The following is a 23,032-nucleotide window of genomic DNA, read 5'->3' on the forward strand; positions in this document are numbered from 1 at the left end:
TGACCCAACCTGCTCTTTAGTCTGAAACTAAACTGGGTATGACCCTATGTTTTCCTTGGGCATACAGATAACATGTATCCGAGATAACAGATAACACCTGCCCAGTAAGAATCGGGTTTGCCCATCTTTGACATCATGGAATAATAATGTTGTTAAAGGGCAAATTGTTGTCAACACACCTTCCACATCTGATGTCTTTATCTGACACTTACTAACTAGGTAATTTGGACTTGTCCTCAAAACAACACAATATCAAAAGAAAACATTCTGAACATTATTTCAGTGACATTGTTTCTGTTCCATAATATTGTCCTTTTCTGAAACAAAATTGTAGAGAACATACGATGGAGAAAGGTATGGTCATTACCATTGAAATCATGTGACATCATTTCCTAAACGTTATAAACAAGATATTGATACTAACTGCTCATTCTAAAAGGTATTCGTACCAAACACTTCAGGGCTGTTCTAGAACTGCCTTCACACTGTGATGCTTTGGTCAGATATACAAGATTTTTAAAGATGTGTTGTTTATATTTGACTATGTAAAAGAGTACGAGAGCAAATACTTTATAACATTATACACTTGTTATTTTTGTTGTGACGTGCAGTAAATATCACATCTAATAAGCAGGGCTCTCAAGATTTGGATTCATGTCAGAGTGTGAGAGTTGTTGAGGGGGGGTGGCGAACGTTAATTGTTGAGCGGGGGGGGGGGGGGCGGCGAACGTAAGTTGTTAAGCGGGGGGGGGGGGGGGGTTGTATTTCGCGATCGATCGCCAGTGGAGGGCGACATAGATATGAATCGGAGGTAAATAAACTAGTTTTTTTTTTCTCGCCGTGTGAAATCGGAAGTGTGGCGTGTGAAGACGGTCAAATGCGTGTGTCACACGCTCAATGCGTGAGACTTGAGAGCCCTGCTAAAAAGTATAAATTTAGTGGTGGAAAATCTCGTTTTCCCGCCATCTTTTTTCACTCGAACTACTTGCGATATTTCTGTATCTACCCCTACCCATGTAGGCCTACTGGTCAAGCTTTATGGTATTGCTTTATGGACACATTTTTGTTAATTTTAAGGTAGTTACACTGTTAATTAACAATTAAAGAAAAAAATAATGAGTCATTCATTAGTACTTACTTTTCAGAAGAATCGATTTTCTCGCCCACTAAATTGTCAGAATAAAGTGTAACAGGAGTTACCGCACTTTAGCAAACCAATCAGCAGGGAGACTCGCAACCTGGTAATGTGATGCTTTTATTAGGCGCCGATTGGCTCTTTTGCCCCAGTTTCAACTGTTTAGTCTTGTTAGGACTTTGTTAGGAATTAGTTATGGGAACTTCGGCTCTTTTTAGGGAGCCGGATCTTTTGGCTCAGCTCCTCATAAATAGTCGGCTCTTTCGGCTCCCAAATGGCTCCTTTTTCGAGGTGGGGCGAGGGGGGGGTCTTAGAGGGGAACCAGCTCTCGTCGTTCACTAAAAAGAGCCGGCTCTTTGAACCGGTTCGTTCGCGACCGACACATCACTATTAGGAATTGTTAGGACTTTGTTAGGAATTGTTAGGACTTGTTAGCATAAGATTCGAAAACGTTAGGAATGGTTTACCGTCCAATACATTCTGAAGCAACATGTCTTCATGTCCGCAAGTCACAGCTAACATTTTTTGGCTTTTATGCGTGGAAGAAAAAAACGCTGCGAGCAGGGTTCGAACCTGCGCGGGGAGACCCCATTGGATTTCAAGTCCAACGCCTTAACCACTCGGCCATCGCAGCGCCCGCATGTGTTCTTTACATGTTCTTTCATGTTTTTGACCTAGGATATCATTGGATGTGTGTTATATTAATTGAATTACAGGTAAGTACGTAATAGGAAGAGCTGCGACTTAGCATGGAAGCTTCTTTTAAATACATAATCCGTTGTTCTTACATTTGAACTGATCACATACAGCCTTCATTCAGATCCCAGTTGTAGCTATCTAGCTAGTATTAGCTATCTAGCGCTAGAGTCATAGACTAATTATAATCGCCCTTTCTTGAGAAAGGGAGAGTAATAAATGAGCCACAAATTTACTTAAGACTCATTTAATAAGGTTTTTATATTATTAAAAAGTATCCACCCCTTAATCAAATACTGACACAAGATCGATATCAATTCGATGTTTGATCGCGACATCCTCATCCACAAAAAAACTAAAATGTCAGAGGAACATGTATCACGTGGGGATGTAGCTCAGTGGTAGAGCGCATGCTTCGCATGTATGAGGTCCCGGGTTCAATCCCCGGCATCTCCACATATGTTTTCCTTGTTCGGCCTGTTTCTACTCGTACCTTTGTCATCAGTAGGGAGAGCCTAGAGAAACAAATTGGTCTCAGAATTAAGCAAAGAGGCCCAGGTGTCCTTCTCCCTAGCCACTTCTTCTAGCTATTTGTAAATTCCATAAGGGTTTTTTTAATCACTCTGGGCTATCACCTAGGACCAATTTGCCTTGGGAGACCCTACCGAGGGCATTCCCCCTCCTGACAACTTAGCTCCTATGGCACGCAAACCCCTCCACCACGATATGGTGGTGATCCATGGAGGAGCATGCAAAGACTGTATCAAAATTGTAATTAAAATGTTATTAACTTAATATGCATTTGCATTCCGTGATAATGCATTTGAAATGTAATTTTCGCCCGACCGCCATAGTTTGAGGCACTCCATCTCTCAATTTGGCAGTAACAACAGATAAGGCAGCTAAATCTGCCACTTACTCGATTAACCTTTTACAGTAATTGAGGGTAATTCGGAGAATGAAGTGTGGTAAGGCAGTTGGACCGGATGATATTCCAGTGGAGGCATGGAAATGTTTGGGAGAGACAGCAGTGGAGTTTTTCACTGGGTTATTTAACAGAATATTGGAAGGTCAGAAGATGCCTGAGGAGTGGAGACGAAGCATAATGGTGCCGATTATCAAGAATAATGGTGACGTTCAGAGCTGTAGTAATTACAGGGGAATAAAATTGATCAGTCACAGCCTGAAAATCTGGGAAAGAGTAGTGGAAGCTAGGCTTAGAGGAGAGGTAGAGATCTGTGAGCAGCAGTATGGTTTCATGCCAGCTAAGTGCACCACAGATGCCATGTTTGCTTTAATGGAGAAGTATAGGGAAAGACAGAAGGAGTTACATGGGTTTTCCATCCACCGAGTTTTTGCGCATTTTGAAAATGCGCATGAAAAAAGCTGGATGGAAAAAGACCAAAATTCGAAAAAAGCCCCAAATATCGCAAAAAGATTTTTACGCTAGGAGGAGGTGGAAAAGTTAGACTATCGCATCGCCAAAATTCGGAAAAACTGGATGGAAAAGGGTTTTTTCGCATAAACGATGACGTATCATGCCTCAAGTCATGTGGTTCTGTACATGATCGCGATGTAAAGATGGCAAATGCATACAAAAACAGTTCTGGAGAGAGCAAAAATTGAATTTAACTTCTCCATGTATAGAAAAGAAAAAAAATGTTTCAAAACCTCAAAGTGCAAAAATGCGTAACTGCCAGATGGACGTAAAACCACTATTGTTTGGCGTCCTCTCACGTGATCTAAAATTTATTCGCATAACTAATGAATGGAAACAAGGCTTAATTCGCATTTTTTTCTGCCGAAACATGGAAATTGCGCATTATTTTTTCGAAAGGTTTGGATGGAAACCCGGTGTGTTCCAATATACTACATCTGGTATCTTAGAATTGTACAAGCAAATAATTGTTTTGGACATTAATACCCAAGCTACATTAGCTAACTATCTAACTTCAGGTTCACAGTGAGCGTGCAGCGTCTGTTGTAAGATTTATCAAATAGGCATTTTGACACAGATTGAGCACTATTGGTATCGTAATGTAATTGCAAAAAGGAGAGGTGCCATTTCCCTTTTAACAATTGAATTTTGACATTTTTAGCGTGGTGAAGAGGTTGAAAATTACATCAAAGAATGCAAATGCATATTAAGTGAATAACATTTTAATGATAATTTTGATACAAACTTTGCATGATCACATGAAACTAGATCATTCAAATCGGGAAATACAATTTTATTGCAACGATTACGCTGGGTAGAGGTGATCACGCTCACTGTGAACCTGAAAGTTAGATAGTTGCAATCGCAGGGTTTTTGAATATTTATTAAAACGATCCGAACAGAACACTAAACAACGAATCACAATGAGAACGTGCAAAGGTAAACAGTAACAACGGAAACTAACAAAACATACACAAGCCAAGCAACTACACAACACATACTAAAAACTAAACAGAGTGAACGAACCAACCGGGAACTAGAAACTGAAAATGTCGTGGAGTGTTTAAACAAGAGCAGAGAATGAGAAAACAAACGAACTATAAACGTGTGAACAAGACAACCTGGGCGAAACAAGAGAGAGAGAATACAACCGATATAAACAAGATACAACCAGCAATAACCCACATACAGACCATGAACAAACGACGAACTTGCAAACTGAAACGACAACAGAGCTAAGAATACAACTGATAGAAACAAGACACAACCAGCGAGAACCCACATCAAGACCATGAACAGGGAATAAACAACGAACTAACAAACAGAGGGTGGGTTTCCCGAGGCTAAGTACTTCGTAACCTGGTATGAAACGTACGAGGTTAAGAAGTAGGCTACTTAGCGCTACGAGCGTTTCGGGAAACCCACCCAGAATCGATAACAGCGCTAGGAGAAGAGGGACTCACGTAAGGACAATGACCGACACAGGAGTGCAGCACGGAAGGGTTTAAATACACAGACAACATGACGGTGAAACGAGACGCAGGTGGAAATTCTAAAGACGTGGGTGTGACAGACAGAGGGGACTATGGCAACGGTGAAACAAGGCGGGACAAGGGAGAATAGAATAGAATGCCTTTTATTGTCACTATTCACGTACAGTGAAATCGTAGCAGCTCCTCCAGTGCAGTAGCAAAAACACCATAGAATACAGTAAATAACACACAGTAAGTACACAATCTTGAATTTACAATATAAATATATAAGTATTGCACATTGGATATAATATTGCACGGTGAGTGTCGGAGAGTCTGTGGGGTTGGAGTTAGTGCAAATTTGAGTTTATGTTTGTTATTGCCTTTGGGAAAAAACTGTTCTTGAACCGGGTTGTCTTTGATCTGATGCACCTGTAGCATCTTCCTGAGGATAGCAGGTCAAACAGATCAGAGCCAGGGTGGGAGTTGTCCATGATTATGGAATGTGCTCTGCTGAGACAGCGGGTGGAGTAAATGTCCATTAGGGAGGGCAGAGGGCAGCCAATGGAGGAGGGCGGAGTTGGGTGTGGCATTTATTTAAATAAAGGTCCAAATAAAGCATCAAAATGTATGTGTAAATGAAATATGAATAGACCTCTACCAAATCGCAAATGTAAATGGCTAAAGCCATCAAGTAGCTCCGTGGATGTGATACCCTCTTCATTATTGTTGAAGGTCTTACCTACCGTTGGCCCTGCTATATTGGCCATTGTAAATTCCTCACTGTTAACAGGTTGCTTTCCATCTTATTTTAAACACGCCACTGTTCAGCCTCTTTTAAAGAAATCAAATTTAGACCCGGCTGTGCTTAAGAACTATAGGCCTATATCTAAGCTTCCTTTCTTATCCAAAATTTTAGAGAAGGTGGTGGCAAACCAACTGTCTTCTAAAACAGTTTTAGAAAATCACAATTGCTACGACTCTTTACAATCTGGGTTTCGGAAGAGGCATTCTACAGAGACTGCTCTCCTGAGGGTCTCAAATGATCTTTTAATGTCTGCTGATGTTGGTGACTGCTCTGTGTTGGTGCTGCTGGATCTCAGTTCTGCGTTTGATACCATTGATCATGAAATACTGATAAATAGGTTATGTGACTGGGTGGGCATATCTGGAACAGCACTTGATTGGTTTATTTCTTATCTCACTGGGAGAAGTTTCTCAGTTACGATGGGAGATTACACGTCTGAGGCAACCCCATTAACCTGTGGGGTTCCACAGGGTTCAGTTTTAGGGCCTTTGTTGTTTTCTTTGTACATGTTACCTTTGGGGCAGATTTTAAATAGTTTTAATATTTCTTATCATTTATTTGCTGATGATATTCAGCTTTATTTGTCTTTTAAACCAAGTGAGGTTCATAGTTTGTCTAGGCTATTAGATTGTCTTCAATCAATCAGAGAATGGACCTCAAATAACTTCCTACAGCTAAATGACAACAAGACTGAGGTATTGATCATTGCTCCCGAAAGGCTTAGTCAAACGATTAAGCAAAATCTTGGGCTTCTTTCCTCTGCTGTCCACTCTAGCCTCCGAAATCTGGGAGTTATTTTCGATCAGTCTTTAGCATTTGATTCTCATGTTAAACAGCTGTCAAGATCCTGTTTCTTCCACTTGAGAAATATCAGTAAACTGAGATCTATGGTTTCAACAGCAGATCTAGAGATGCTGATCCATGCGTTTATTTCATCTCGCATAGACTACTGTAATGCCTTGTTTTCATCTCTCAGTGTATCAGCTCGTGGACGTTTACAGATAATTCAAAACGCTGCAGTGAGTTTACTGACCAAGTCAAGCAGACGGTCTCACATAACACCCATTTTAAAATCCTTACACTGGCTTCCTGTAGAATTCAGGATCCAGTTCAAGATTTTACCTTTAACATACAGAGCACTACACAACACAGCTCCTGTGTATGTTGCTGACCTGCTCCACCCCTACACTTCATTGCGATCACTCAGGTCAAACAACCTGAGTTTACTGTCTGTGCCACGCTCATGTCTAAAGACTTGTGGAGACCGAGCATTTAAGGTGGTTGCTCCAAAACTTTTCCTCCACATTTAAGATCAGCTGACTCTGTGGATACTTTTAAAAAACAGCTAAAGGCGTTCCTTTTTACGCAGGCGTTTAATTAGTGGTGGAGGTTGCAGCCGTTGACCTTGTGCACTGTATTTTATTTCTGTTTTATAGTGTGTTTTTGTGTTTTTTATTTATTTTTTTGTTATTTTATTTTATTTTATTTTCCGTTGTAAAGCACTTTGTGGCTTGTGCCTGTGAAAAGTGCTATATAAATGAATTTTACTTTACTTTACTTACTAAATGGAATTATTGCATTTGAATTAGATTTTTGAGCTCAAAGTTGCTTGTATGAGTGGAACATGTAAATGCAAATTTAGGATGTGTATGCTATGAATTAAAAGCCCAGGGGGCTACAATAAACATACTAAAACCAATACCATCTGATGTGCCCTCTCATTAGCAGATTTGACGTTATAATGTTGACTATGTCAAAAAACATCACAGAATCCAATATCCTTTCATGGATAAGGAAACCTAATAACATAACCAAGAGGTAAGAAATAAAATGGATGATAATTAGTTTTTAGGAAATCTAATGACTGATTTGAGTCATGGGTCAAATCCGCCCTATTAACATAATAGATAGTAACAGAAAACTAACACAATGTTTTTGTGAAGGTTAAAATAGAATAAAGATCTGGGCAGATTTATAAGGTGAGCCTGTAAGGAGCCTGTAAGGTGACATCATGTAAAAAATAATAATGCATGGCCATGCCTAATTAACCCGTGGGAACGACTTATTAACGGGTGGGAACAAGATAATTAATGTCGTCTTTCACGCGCGGCAACAAAGTTTTTATTTATTTTTTCACAGCAAGGCAAGCAGCTCCCAGGGATGTTCACGAACTGACTGCCAATTGGAGGGGATGTGCACTAACTGATTGCCCAAGGAAGGTTATCCGGGCTTTATATAAAGTAATACTTAATTATCTCGTTCGCACGCGTTAATAAGTCGTTCCCATGCCTTAAAAATCTTGTTCCCACGCGTTATTAATTTTTACATGATGTCACCTTACGGGCTCCGTAGATTTACCTCGTTGTTGAGCAGTTTCATTAAATCTTCCTTTTGTGATAGCTTTCTGTTTCTATCTCTTATGTTAAGTCGGTTTATGCAAAAAATCAACGGTTTTCTTCTCACATTTTAAAATGTACAAAAAATGTTTTAGTCTATAAATTTCACTTGTAACGAGTTAGATAAAGTTAACATACGAAAAAGTACATTACATTTGAACGAAGAACAAAAACCTAATGGTTCCACTGGGGCTCGAACCCAGGACCTTCTGCGTGTAAAGCAGACGTGATAACCGCTACACTATGGAACCACATGTTTAAAAGCCCTTTATGTGGACCTATGTGAGATGGCGTTTTACTATAATAAAATTTATAATATTGTGTTTACAAGCATTTTATCGTGAATGCACATAGGAACACATATTAATACATTTTAATCCACGAGGACATATATAATGGACTAATTAAAATAGCTTTGCATGTCTATCTACACAGTTTTGTAGTAGCGTTATCGCACCGAACAACCAGGAACCACTCGCCGCATTGCGGTGCCGTAAACGTGACAAGAAAGTCTTTTTAAAAGAATACGCGGGCTTTTTTAACGTCTAGACACTAAACTAGAACAATACGGCTACACTGATTTATGGGCAGACCTGTCGTTTAACGTGTCACGAATTATTTTTTTTACTGTGACCAATTTATAAGCAATCTGTATAATAAAAAATATAAACGAGGTCTTGTTGGCTATCAAAATGTATGTTGGCAGCAATGTGAAACGACACACTGCAGTATATTTTCTAAGGCTGCACGGCAGCTGTTTGAAGCTCAAGGTCGCAAGAGATACATTAAAGTATTTTGCATGGCTACATGTAGAGCGCTGCTGCAGCCCGCCCGTCAGAGTCCAACATGGCGGACGCCCACTCTGCACTGTGAGGGGATCTGTTTAGAGATAGAGCAGCAAACATCACCACTTTGTAGTGTCAAAGACCTTGTATTTTATTTTTACGACAGTTACATGATCACGACATCCGCCCTTTGTCAATTTAGGATATAAATGGCCCTGATTTTCTACTGTAGTAGTGCCGATTGGACAAGCCGATAATTTTTTTTATCAATAATTATAAGGAGCCCCCAGCGGAGATAAAAAAAACCGAGAACAGTAATGGGACTAAAGTAATTGCTCAACACAAAAAAATCAAAACAAAAACGACGGCAGTAAAATATGGGATACAAGGTAAGAGTGCGTTTTCTTTGATAAGCAGCACTAACATCCACGCCTAATTTTATACTTTCCCTAATGTGCTATGTATCGTCATATGGTCCAGCACAATTTACATTTTAATGGTAATAGTGTCAATCATGTCAAATATAATATCATATTTGCACGTGACACTGCGGTGTTTATATTAATGTGCTTTTCCTGTTCACCTGGTGGCGTTCATTAAATTCACGAATTACACAGAAGACACGCAGGACACGCAGGATTTAGATTTAGGGGCTTTCTGTAGGTTCTCATTCAAACACTTCAAGCTTTTGATAAACGCATCTTAATATATCAAAGACAGAATACAATATTAACGGATTTTACGGCTCATGTTCAGTTCCGCACATTAGCCTAAGATAAGGTTACTGTATTTTGATGCTCCGCACATACTGCCTACGCAAAAAATATATACTTTTATTTTTATGATTTTGTGGCTGCAGTGTGACTTCAATCACTAACTACATATTGTTATTGCTCAAGTAAAAGATTGAAAGTTCGGCGGTGTTGTCTGCCAGCAGCAAAGCAAGCCAAGCATTTGTTTGCTGGTAGAATAATGTTGATATCACACAGAGCTGCATTGTTTGTTATGTCTTCCATTGTTTTAAAACCAGAGCGGTCAGCCTGGCGATATGTGCTGTTTGGTTAGCGATTTGAACTGTCAATTTACTGTCATTGAGGTCACATTTGTTTACTTTCCCATTCATTATGGTCAAATGTGACAAAATTATATTGCACAGCATAGTTTGACTAATTAGTTGAAAATTACACAAATTGTGTACAGGACCTGCAGATAGAATCAAACAAAAATGTCAGTAACTATGTATATCCATAAGTAATGAATTTCAGTTAATGAGATCATCTTTTCATCAGTTTTGACATTTAGACGTGGCACAAACACTTTTCTTAAGACAATCTGATATTGCATCCACACTTTGGCCTATCAAATTCAGTTTTACTTTCTCCTATCTGCATATACATGTAGTCCGAACCAGTCATTAAATGTCACCAACTAAAAGCATTTTTGAAAGTATGCCCAAGGCAAAGCCTGTGAGCTGTAGAAATCAATAATTTTCATCAAATTTCAGAGACAAACTTAACAAAACTGTTATTTTACTTTTAATTTGGGAATGTAAATAAAGCAGTGGTTAAGTGGTTTGAGGCTCTTGAAACAGGAGAGATCAATGGATTCAGAAAGTAGAAAGAAAATACAGTTACAATTATGAGTGACTGTTTTAAACACTCTTGTAGTTTCTTTGAATTTGGATGTGTGAATTCTTACTAGAAGAAGAAGAGATCTTGACCTTACATGGATGTGCATGTGCAAACTGCTCAAGATGAGCCCACCACAGATGCCTTTTAAGATCCACATTTTCTAACTATGTTCAATCAATGCAAATTATAAGTGAAGTCCTAGACACATCTTAAACATGGTTAAAGCAAACTGGGTGCACATGACTCCAATTTGGAGTGTCACAGCAAAGGGTCTGAGTACTTTTGTGAATATGTTGTGATTTTATTTTTTGCAAGTTTCTGAAACTATATTGTTGCTTGATTATTTTGGGTTATTAAATACAACTTGGTGACATTGGTAAAATGTGCATGTATTCAAAATCAATTCGATAACAATTTGCAACAAAGGGTCTAAATGCTTTTTAAACTCACTGGAGGTTATGTTCATTTGGGCTTCTGTGATATTTTTTGACATATTCAACATTATTACATTGAATCTGCTAATGATAGGGGACATCAGCTGGAATCACTTCCATGGTTAACATCAATACCAAAATAGGATACACATAATGTAACTAAATTGCATACATGGGCATTCCTGGTTCAGAAAGTAAAAGTTCTCACAAAGATTTTGCTCAGGCTTCTTGGATTGCGTGATTCCACTAATTTTACCTGGCTTGCACTAATTATAAAATCTATCAAGCTTGAGTAAAATCCTGGGAAGGAGTTTTACTTTCTGAACCTGGAATGTCCACCTCTGGTAAATTGAAACTCTTAAAATGGAACTAAACAAGAAATCTATCAATCAGTGTCTGAAAGTACACACCGTGTTTATGACATGAACATGTTTACATTCATTGGGCAACATGGTGGCTTGGTGGTTAGCACGTTTGCCTCTCAGCACTGGGGTCTTGGGTTCAAGTCCCTATCTGAGTGGAGTTTCCATGTTCTCCCCGTGTCTGTGTGGGTTTCCTCCCACAGTCCAAAAACATGGAGATTAGGTAAATTGGCAGTCCCTGATTCCCTGACAAATTCTCCCTGAGTATGTGTCTTTGTCCCTTCATGTCCAATAAAAAGCAGTTGTCTGAGTGTGTGTGCTTGTATGCCCAGTGGTTGATGGTGCTCTGCCACTAGGGTCTGTCCTCTCTCCCCTTCCTGCACCCCATTCAGTCCCCCAGGGGGCTGTGGATCCCGGTAGAGAGTATGCTGTGCGCAATTGGCTGCTGCTTCTTGCCGGAGTGTGATTGGTTGTACCTGTGTTAAAATTGTAAAGCGACCTTGGGTATATAGAAAGGTGCTATATAAGTTGAAGATTCATTCATTCATACATTAAACTATCTTCTCTGTTAGCTTGTCTGTTATTTATCGTGGTGGTTTGTTAGTTGTTTTGTGCATTAAACAGTAAACAAAATGCATCAAATTGCTAAAGTGTCACTGCTGACCAGTGGTCTTTTTTTAGGAATAGGCCCAATGCCCAGTAATGTTCTGGCACAGCTATGAATTTGTTGTACAGGGTGACTGTGGTTGTGTGATTCACTTTCATTTATGTTGCGTCTTCGAGTAATTCCACAAGCAGAGTCTCCTGAAGCCTCTGCATCCCAGACAGACTCTTCCTGTTCACTACAAGCGTGTGAAGAAAAGTGCACCTACAGCCCATCAGAAGGGCCAAATTCGATAGATGTTTCTAGTTAAGTGGGCAGTGACTGTATTTTCAGCTTGACATTTTGTTAGTTTTAAACAAAAACCTGGAGAGAGATAGATTCCGAATGGAGGAGGTGTTATTGAGACTGTGGAACAGGCTAATGGATAGTCGGATGTTGTTCTTAGGGCTTTGAATACAATGTTGGCATGATTGCATACATTCTTGAAGTCAGTCCTGTACAGGATTGTTAGCAAGAGACAGAATTCAGGCGGTGTCTGAGGGTCAGGCAGAAGAGAGGTAGACTGAGTCCGGCAACCAGGAAGGTAAGGAGACAGTAGACAGGCTCGGTACACAGCAAGACATTGGCATATAATTTATAAAGGGAATATTCAAGAGGGGAGACTAAAAAGGTACCCTTGAGCAGGAGAGGGAATAGAGATCAGGTGTGTTTCATTAGTTCACTCAGGTGAACTAGATCAAATGAGATGGTGGAGAGAGGAGGCGGGTGTGGAAGTGCTGGAATGGGCAATGAATCTGTGACAGTCTGAGATGAATGACCTAGTTCAGTCTGTCGAGAGGATTGACAGTGATGTCATGTGAATATGAATCAAAAATTAGCTGTCTGTTAATTTTATCTATTTCAGTTTTCTTTCTTAAGTTAGTCCATCTTTCTTATGAAACAAAAAAACTAAAAAAATCAGCTTTTATTATCCATGTTTTCTTTCATGCTGCTCTTACAAATTAATCTAACACTTACACTGATGAACATCTGTCTCTGTGCCAGATCCCAGGTGCTGCAATGGATCGTGTTAGCCTGCTTTGGCGGTTGAGGCGTCGAGCTCGACGAGGAGCTTTTTGCATGGCACTATTTTGTATGTCCATGGCTGTGTTGTATACCCTCTGTGCTGAGAACAGTGTACCTGTTACTGACGCCATCTTTGGGGTGAGAGCCAGGACTCGGGCACAGCCACGAGCACGTTCCATCGTGAAGGTACTTTCAGAAGATATTTCCATTGCGTGTTCCAATATACATTCTGATTACATCAATCATCTATCTTCATTTCTGTGACATGATGGAAGATTGTCAAAATTAAAGCTACATAGAAGGTAATTTGCACCTGAAATATTCACTTCCAGGTGCTACGGGGAGTTGGAGCAGCTAAAACTATGTATGTGGACCCTCAGAAGCTACCTGGTGTAATTCCTGGAGATCCTCAAAAGCCTATCCCTGTTCTGTCGTCCTTCAACTATACAATGGAGAGCAGTAACAAGAACTATCGCGTCAGGATCAAAGAGAGGCAGTCTCACGGGCTTCTCTCTTGGCTCCTCGGGAGACCCCTAAGACGTGTACTTGAGAGCATACTAGGGGGACGAAGAAGAACCGATGTATTCAGTGCAAAGGAGGATGCAGAGTTCTTTGGGCCAAATGGAGCGCTGGGGGAGATCTGGGACGATGAGATGTCCAGCACCATGCTTGGCAAAAGGCTGAGGAAAGTAGTGCAGAACTATCAGGTGAGGAGTCAGCACTGGCACAGTTGTGGAAAAAATGTTTTAAGTGTCTACTGAATGATTTTACAAGCAAGGATTTATATGGTGAAAATTGTATATAGTGTTTATGTAATAAGAAATCGGAAGCCTTTGGATAGCAATTATCATTTCTTGATAATGCAGAGACAGGCTAAGTTTTACATGTGTTATTACAGTGTATATCACGCTGTGGTATTTGCATGTAACATTCAGACTATTTCTTAGTTGGTTTTTATGAAATGATGGAAGGCAAAGCAAGTTTATATTGCACATTTTAAAAATATGCATTAAAAATAAACGTTGATCTAATCAGTTAACAAAATTGGTTAAAACTACAAGTTGAATTTAAATGAATGATTATGAAATTTAAAGGCACAATAAATAAATAATAACATATTAAAGGTAAAGATTAAAGGTTGAGGGAGTGCAATAGAGCTGAACTGGTGCTTTAAATCTTAAACCTAACTGAAAATGAGATAATCTGTTTTTAAACCTAAATGAAAACAGTTAGGGTTGTTAAGGTTCAGTTAAGGTTGAGATCAATTAGTCTTGTTTTAAAACGTCTAATGTTAGGGTACTAATGTTGTTTGACAATTCAAAGACTAATGAGTGGCAGCAGTATAACAGTATTTAACGTCTCCTTTCAGTCAGCTGTTGAATTTACGTATCTGGTAAGGTTTATGGTTCTGAAGATTCACAAGGTACCAGAATTATTGTACTACAATCATGTGTAGAGGAATAGTGGATAATCCCAAATTGTTGGACAGTTAGGACAGCCTTATTATGTGTGCTTAGCTCATAAGCTCTCAACAGCAAGAAAGTATGTAACAATCTTATTTATGCAAAGAAATAAAGGAATAAGGAAAGAATAAAGGTGTGAACTATTTTTCATCTGCCCTCACAACCTCACCAGAGCTGTGTGGGAACATTTGAACACAGCATTAGCATCCATATGGCTCCTTTGAGAAATCTGAAAACCATAACCAAACAGTTGGCTGAATATGCCACCCACACACCAGCTTGCATATAACTAAAGAACAGTGAATCTTGCACTGTGCAAATGTTTCTAAAACAAATAGAGTAAATAAAATGTAACCCTGTACATGTGCATAAATGAATAAAGTGATTGACAGGTTTTGTAAGAATGCACAATGAGGCAGGATGTAAAGGTGATAATGATGAGTGAAAGACAGATGTGTGTGATGAGCTTGGAGACATGGAGACACTCAAGGTATGTAGACCTCTGGTATCCTCTTAGGGTATTACTTGTGACAGGATTTTTCTCAGATATTCAAAATGTATTCAGTTGCAACTGAGATATTTTAACCCTCAGAAACACAAGTATTATTTTGGTTCTGAAAATAACTTTTAGCTGAAAATTTTGCATTTTTAAAATGGAAATTTTAGTCAGAAAATGCTAAAAATGCAAACGCTAGCATTTATGGCCTTGTTTAAATGTTGTTAATACATTGTTGATGCAATAGCACCATCTGTATCCCTGAAAATGTCACACATGCTTTCTGTGCTTCTGAAGGATGTTTAATGATTAACATCATTTACAATAATCCATTCATATCAATTGACACTTGCAAAACTTATAAAAAATGCATAATCTGAAAAATATCAAAAGATGGAAGCCATCATGGTAAATGTAAGAAGTATTATTTTCACTCCAGAAGTCATTTTCTCCATTCTTCTAGGCAATGAATAAATACGGAGTGCAACTTCCTGACTCAAAGTTTGCAACACCACAGCACAAACTGAGTGGACCTGAACTGCTGTGCCAGCTGAAGGAGACGGTACACATCATCACATTGACTCCTGACATGAAGCCATTTGCTGGACTTCCCTGGGCGTCCCAACTGCCTCTACGACCCCTGACCTTGGACCTTGGCCCTTTTAAGACTTGTGCTGTAGTATCTTCCGCAGGATCTCTGCGAAACTCTGGACTAGGAAAAGAGATTGGTGAGGATGAAAGTAGTCTGTAATTATTATTTTTTTGTCAAAAAATAAAATAAAAAATAAAAAGGGAATTATAAAATAAGTACAGCAATGTATGTAAATAAATTAATACATAGAAACACGTAAATTGGATTTTCTAAATCTAAAAACCTCTTAGTTATTTTCAGTCTGAAGGAAAACAAATAACAATGTGGAGTCCTTAAAGTCAAATTTTGTCTCATCTCTTCTTCATCCAAAAATATTTCCAAACATTTCTAATTCTGAAAGAGATTTATAAAGAATGCTAAAATTTAATTTGTAAAGGGTGATAAAGGATCTTCAAGTGTGTCTTTTGCAGAAAAGAATTCAACCTTTAGATGACATCTGCACGTGATGTTTGCACATGAAGGTGGCCCAGTTTCTATATAAAGAATGGTGTCCTTTCTTTGACCATTCTTGGCAGCCCATGGTAACTCAAATGTCCAAATTAGTCATTTCTGAATTAACACTATGTTTTACAGACTGAATTAGCTTATCTGATTCTGCTAATCACAAAACTAGGGTACAGCTAAGTTCTGTTTAAATCATGCAAAAGTGAGAATGATATACCAGTTCTAATGTTCAACATTGTTACCTTATCTCCTCTCCTTCATTCATCATTTGCTTAGTGAACTTCAAACTAGATGGAAAGTGGGGAAGTAGAGGAAATCAGGAAACACCTTTGGGACGTGTCCCGTAACTTTTAAAATAACTATGTCACAATTAACAGAGAGCTACTCAGGTGAGTTATATTAAGGTTAAAAATAGCAATATGCGCCATCTTTACAGGGTTCCTGACAATCAGCACTTGTGAGTGTAAACTGCAAGACAAGGCAACTTAGTGTGCCAAAAAGGACAAATTACTTTAAAAGTCGTGACAAAATAAGCCAAGCATTAGTGAATTACTTAAAAGGAGTAAAAGGAGCATTGATTGCAATTGAAACATGCCGACAGACATTTAACAGAAGACCACAAACAAAGCTTCCAAACTAAGCTTAGGCCTATATTAAGACCTAGTGACCCAGTCACAGTGTAGTTATAACCTGCAAAGTTATATAAATTGGATGCCTTGGGAGAAACTCCATTTACATTGGTTGTTTGGTACATTTTGGGTTTCAGGTGCACCAAACAACAGGATAATACCAGGATAAAAATTAACTAATGTATTTCCCACAGGTAGTCAAATGTATCATATTAACCAGATGGAAATATATTTTCTTTATAGCATGTAACATGCAAATGTGTTCTTGCCATGCAACAACTAACTTTGTGTTGATTATCCTTTGCTGTTTTTCTGTATGAAAATGATGATAACCACTTAGAAAACATCAGTTTTGATCCTGTATGAAACAGGATGACCAAATTTCAGCCTTTCCTTTTTTGGGTTGGGTCCTGCAAAAGCTATTTTGTATGAGATATGGAGAAAGCGAAAAAAAATTACTTCAACTGACACTATCTACTGTCAATTTTTAAACTTGATATGGACAGCTGGACCAATGTAATGAGTAGATAACCTGGTCTTATTTGTCTTTAGATGCTCATGACGCAGTGGTACGGTTCAATGCTGCACCCACTATAGGCTTTGAGAAAGATGTGGGCTCTAAAACTACACTGCGCTTGATCAACTCTCAGGTATTGTGAAACCTTCATCGGATGGGTAGAAGGCGAATTCACCTAAAATATCACAACAGTAACTAAAAACTAATGACAAGTATTTCTTTAAAGGTGATGGCTTCTGAAGATCATCACTTCCTGTCCAGTTCTCTGTACAGTACAGGGATTTTAGTAGCCTGGGATCCTGCACCATACTCCTCTGACCTTAAAGAGGTAAAACCAAATTTGACCCTGCTCTTTACCTGTAAAACTATTCTTATGTCTTCTCTGAGTTAGTATAGTGGTTATCATTGTTGGTGTCACTTCTTTCCACTAGAGGGCTCCGCTCTTGTTTTAAGTTAACATTAACATAGTGAATGTTATTCGTAACAATCATCCCCAATAGGTAGGAACAATGGTTATGATTTTACCTCATTTATAAAATGCAAAGTGTAGATTTTAACAATCAGTCCCTCTGTGATATCCGGTAGAATCAACATTCAGCTAATAACACAAGCACAGCTAACAGACAAAATATTTTCAAGGAATGTATACTCAGGAGTTATATTACAGAAAGAAAGATGTAAGCTCTATTTTTTTATTTTTAGAAGGGTCACATTTCCATTGAGACACACAAACACCATAGTGCCAATATAACAAATGCACACAACTGTCATGTTTATGTCAGTTTACGGGGAATTTTTTTAATGAAAGGGCTGAGAGACAACCGCAAATGTACAACTGCAAATAAGGACCTTTCCACCAAACTCTTTTTCTTTCAGTGGTACAACAAGACAGATTATCCAATATTTAAACAGTATCAGAGGTACAGACGACTTCACCCTCAACAGCCCTTTTATATCCTACATCCCAGTGTGGAATGGCAACTGTGGAGGCTTATACAGGACAACATGGCTGAGTCTATTCAAAAGAATCCACCGTCCTCAGGCCTTTTAGGTAGGTGATGTTCAGTTTCACAGGCAAACGTGATCATCAAAGACTGAACAGGACAAGAGGAGATGGGTTGATTCTTTAGCCACATTTATAGCGCTGGCAAACGTGTAAATCTTCAATCCCCATAGCAAATGTATATCTTGGAGTACTATTTTAAATAGCCGAAGCAGTAGTCTTAGTAATAAATACAACAAAACACACACTTTCTCATATTTTTTTCTATGCTATGATAGAACTTTCTAACAAAATGACTGGTGATTAGGTCACTGGGGAAGAACATGCTTACAAACAGAAAGAAAGAGAAGTGAAAGCGACACTCCATCTGAAACAGACAAAATGAAATCGAACATAAAGGTGCATTAGCCTAATATGTACAAGAAACCAACAGACGCAAACAGATCAAGCTTAAATAACAATCAACATATAAACATAACCCACAGGTGGTGTTGCTATTGATGTTTAATATTTAATACACACCACATAATGGAGATGGACAAACAAGCAAGATGTGACAAAGCAAACTCTAGAATAACAAAGAAGCCCATCTGTGTGTGTAGTTTTGCTGGACCACCATCCACTGTACAGAATTTTCCACTTTAGTGAAGAGTGGTGTAGAATTGAACCTAAAGAATCTAAACTAGGTCTATATTTAAGGAAATCGCTGAAAAATTGGTGTCTTACTCCTAAGTTTGTTGAGGCCTGTGTATACACAGTATACATTCAACAAAGACACCAGACATTAAACACCAATGAGCAACACTAGACAGGTCTAAACACATAAACATAGACATAGAGCAAGGATCATGAAATGATATTTTTGATGAACTGTACAAAACCACACTGAACTCAAATGTGATATTGCAGAACTAGTCAGACACTTGCAGACAAAGAAAAGCCATTTTATTTTTAGTACAGTAAACCAGGATCGTAGTTGTAACAAAGGTGAAGGTCAAAACCAGAGCTGACCGAACTCAGAAGGCATCCAAAAACGAAGTGAAAAGACAGAAGTCAAAACAAGAAAGGCAACAAGACGAGGCGAACAAAACAGTGCTATCAAAGAGAACAGTGCAGAACGTCTAGAACATGCACTAAAAACCTCATATAGTGAGTGAACAAATGCAATACCTCATAGTGAGTGAACAAAAAAGAAGTGATTAAGTAGGTTTGCAGGGGTTTTGACTCCCCTGTCAAAAGCAAAAAGAAAGAAAAAAAGGAAGCGATGTAAAAAGGGCATAAAAGTGTTTTTTTCTTCTTCAAGAATCAAATCCCTGGTGTATCAGTCGTCTCAATACTCCTATAAACAGATGACACTTGTCTCCCATTTTGTGCAGGGACGGTTCTGATGATGTCACTATGTGAAGTGGTCCATGTCTATGAGTTCCTCCCTTCGCGGCGTAAAACAGAGCTCTGCCACTACTACCAGCGCTTCAGTGATGCGGCCTGCACCCTGGGTGCCTACCACCCGCTGCTCTATGAGAAGAACCTGGTGAAGAGGATGAACCTGGGTCCCGACCGAGACATCTACATGCACGGCCGGGTCAGACTGCCTGGATTCAACACCTTTAATTGCACCCACACTTCAACATCTTCCACTCTTTCAAAGGAATGAACTGAACTTTCACTTTACTTAACTTAGTATTCAGAATTAAACAGTATTAATGGTGCATGATTTATCGTATTACCACACTAACTAATGGAGACGTGGTCCTTACATGACTGCTATGGTGTGTGGGAAGTTTGACAGCTAGGTCATATGCTGCTCTGTAAGCTGTAAGTATTTTTAGTCATAAGCAAGCAGTTAATACCATTTCTAGAAATAATTGTAAAATGCCTGTGTAGCACTGTTTACCAACTCTAGTCCACATAAGTAAAATGCTATATATAGCCTTTGGCCAAGTTGCTAGACAAACCTTTCAAGTGTGGTATTTTGTTGAAAATATGGACATTAGCTGCTGCTACTACTAAGCTGAAAAGTTGTTTATCATAATTTACACAAGTCCCAGTTTAAAAATGCAGAAATTTATTTAGTTTATGGGTGCAGCAGAAATCTTCAGATACAAAACAATTACTTGGACCCACCTGGAGAGAGAAATAATAGTAATTAGTTATGTAGTGTTGCCAGTTGCTTGTTTCTTTTTGTCATTCAGAAATGGTCATGCAGCAGCCATGTACATTAAATTAAACAGTGTTATTCAGCTGAGAGTGAATGATGAAATGCAGTTAAGATTCATAAGAAATTTTACGAATATCCACACTAAGGTTAAATAGTTTACAGATCTCAGATCGCATAGTTCACCAACAACTGCAAATGTGAATCTATAAATCACCAGCTATTGCCACAAACACAGACTACCGCACAGACGCTTTCTTGTAATTATGTAAATCTCAATAGATGAGCAATGAATATCTTTAACAGACATAAAACAAGGAACATGGAAACACTATTTGGAAATGCATCCCTGGACTCTCATACACATACACACAGCTACAATGCCTCTGTAACAAGCCAGATCTCAAGGTAAGAATATACTATGTAGATTTGTTCATTACACTGTGAGAGACTGATGGACTTATACCACTCAAGCACTGAGTAATCAGTGCTGGGACTGTTCAACCTATTTCTTTAGAAAATGTTCTTGCATGCATAGCTTAAATTGCACTGCACCATATCTTTGATGAACTTGTTTCATTGTGTTGTTATTGTTATTTATATAAAGAACAAGGTTCAGTGAAAGTGCATGAATATTTTTGTTTCATTTTAAGGAATATAGTAGCATAATTTAGAGTAGCGCAATTTATTGTTTTTGGAATAATCTGATCACATTACAAGGGTAAACAAGTTCATGGCATGGTCCATTTGACCATCATTATCTAGTTCTAAATTAATCTATTTTAAATACATCAGAAAGGTTAACTGTTAAAACGCAGTAAACCCTGTCAGGTTTTGTTGCTTTGTTTTGTAATAGAAAGTTAATTCAACCAAAAATTGTGTTCTATGCACATTTCATAAACTATGTCCAAATTAATCTTCTTCAGAGACAGCAGAAGCTTAACGTAAAAAAAAAAAAATAGAAAACTCAAGTTCAGTTTTGGTTTGCGGTACAAATTTCAACTATAAATTTGGCTATGCACATTTCATTAACATTTAAGAAAAGAGAACAGTATATTTTGATATTCTGTGTTTTTATGTACAGATAGTTATTTTCTCATATTTCAGTTTGGAACTTTATTTGTGGTTTTCTGTATCTACAATGCTAAATTATTGTAATATTTTCTCAGCAGACTATGTAGACATTCAGATACCAAAGTTTTTTCTGTTGCTATAGGTTTCCTTTCCAAAGTGCCCATACTGGAAAGACCCATTTACTCTGTTGATAGTATATATTAAGAAACATTATTTTGTAATGTAACTACACGAGAAATGAAGTGTAAACTGCAGTTCCAGTTTTAAGCATGACTGTTCAACTGTCCATATTTCGTTTTATTCCTGGTGTATTGAAGGTTGACTGGGACTGAAGATGACAAGCTGTTTATTCATTTTTGATTGGATTAATAAACTAAACATAACAAATATGACCCAGATATAAATCCATTAGATGCTTCCTTTTATATTTATCACTTATTCAATGGAGGATACAAAACTGCGATAGAAACACAAAAACAAAAGGCTTAAAAATGCCCTAATTTGGTCTAGTTTTGCTTGTCCTATTTGGGAATTTCCTGCAAGAAAATGTCTTGAAAAACATTCCAGTTCATAATTACAGTTAACGTTTTTTGTTTCAGCTAGATAGCGTCATCATTCTCATTATGCCATTCTCAGAACAGAAAAATGGACAGAAGTCCTTTTTGCAACTGTGCCCTGATTCTAGAAGTCAAATGAAGAATCATTTATGCAATTTTTCAGTCATACACATTAACTTGGCTTCGTTAGTCTCTATTTGTGCTGGATACTTTGCCTGTGTCACACAACTGCAGGGTTGCCAACTCTCACGCATTGAGCGTGAGACACACGCATTTGATTTGACTGTCTTCACACGCCACACATCCGATTTCTCACGCCGGAAAAAATATTTTTTATTTACCTCTGATCCATATCTATGATTCAATGAGTTACTAGTTCGCTCTGGCGCCAACCACTGGTGATCGATCGATCGCGATATAATTAATTTGTGTCCATTTTAGACCCCTCCCGGTTACAATTTACGTTCGCCACCCCCTCCAGGTTCAAATCTCACTCCAAGTGATCTTGAAAGGTTGGCAACCCTGTAACTGGCAAGTGAAATCCAGCTTTGATAAAGGTGTCTTACTTCTAAGAAAGTTGCTTAACTTTAGTAATTCAATTTATGGTTTATCACACCTAGCAGTAACAATCTTGGAAATGGAGATGGGCGATGCATCCTTACAGCTTACACCTTACAGCTGTCCATATTTGTTTCATTCAATTAAATTAGATTGAATTAAAATGTACACTAATATACATTAAAATGTACACTTTCAACATACAATTTACAATTAACATGGTAAAAACCTTTTACGTCTTATCACACACCGGCGAGATGCGGCCAGTTGTGCCAAGCGTACTGTGCACCGGAAGCCTCAGCCCCCTGGAGGACTGAACCATGTGCAGGAAGAGAGGGGAGGAGAGGACAACACCCACTGGGTATGCAGACACACAATCGTTCAAACAACTGATTTGAAGAATTATGAAGGCCAATTCACCTAATCTCCAAGTGCTTGGAAAATGGGAGTGTGTTAGCAATGCCTGCGAAGTATTTCATACTTACAAGTAAAAGCATTTTTAAATTTAAAACCTTTTCATTATACATCTTTAGAAAAAATTCTTGTCTCCCCGTCGGGGAATCGAACCCCGGTCTCCCGCGTGACAGGCGGGGATACTCACCACTATACTAACGAGGAGTACTTGCAAGAGGTGACATATTTATCATACTAAACGATT

The 23,032-nt window shown here is 38.4% G+C and overlaps 1 protein-coding gene and 4 non-coding genes across 5 annotated transcripts; 2 read left to right on the top strand and 3 right to left on the bottom strand.

Moving 5' to 3' along the window:
* Positions 1 to 1,687: 1,687 nt before the first annotated feature.
* trnas-uga (transfer RNA serine (anticodon UGA)) lies at positions 1,688 to 1,769 on the bottom strand. Its single transcript has one exon. It is a non-coding gene; the product is annotated as a tRNA-Ser (tRNA).
* A 446-nt stretch (positions 1,770 to 2,215) lies between these two features.
* On the top strand, positions 2,216 to 2,287 carry trnaa-cgc (transfer RNA alanine (anticodon CGC)). Its single transcript has one exon. It is a non-coding gene; the product is annotated as a tRNA-Ala (tRNA).
* Positions 2,288 to 8,123: 5,836 nt separating this feature from the next.
* trnav-uac (transfer RNA valine (anticodon UAC)) lies at positions 8,124 to 8,196 on the bottom strand. Its single transcript has one exon. It is a non-coding gene; the product is annotated as a tRNA-Val (tRNA).
* A 575-nt stretch (positions 8,197 to 8,771) lies between these two features.
* On the top strand, positions 8,772 to 21,181 carry st6gal1 (ST6 beta-galactosamide alpha-2,6-sialyltranferase 1). Its single transcript, XM_076980332.1, has 8 exons — positions 8,772 to 9,119; positions 12,806 to 13,012; positions 13,159 to 13,533; positions 15,249 to 15,513; positions 17,063 to 17,160; positions 17,254 to 17,355; positions 17,904 to 18,078; positions 19,407 to 21,181. The coding sequence occupies exons 1-8, from the start codon at positions 9,108 to 9,110 to the stop codon at positions 19,682 to 19,684; spliced, it is 1,512 nt and encodes a 503-aa protein (XP_076836447.1). The 5' UTR covers positions 8,772 to 9,107; the 3' UTR covers positions 19,685 to 21,181.
* A 1,739-nt stretch (positions 21,182 to 22,920) lies between these two features.
* trnad-guc (transfer RNA aspartic acid (anticodon GUC)) lies at positions 22,921 to 22,992 on the bottom strand. Its single transcript has one exon. It is a non-coding gene; the product is annotated as a tRNA-Asp (tRNA).
* Between the last annotated feature and the right edge of the window lie 40 nt (positions 22,993 to 23,032).

Source organism: Brachyhypopomus gauderio, chromosome 18 (genome assembly GCF_052324685.1).
Source record: "Brachyhypopomus gauderio isolate BG-103 chromosome 18, BGAUD_0.2, whole genome shotgun sequence".
Lineage (NCBI taxonomy): Eukaryota > Metazoa > Chordata > Actinopteri > Gymnotiformes > Hypopomidae > Brachyhypopomus > Brachyhypopomus gauderio.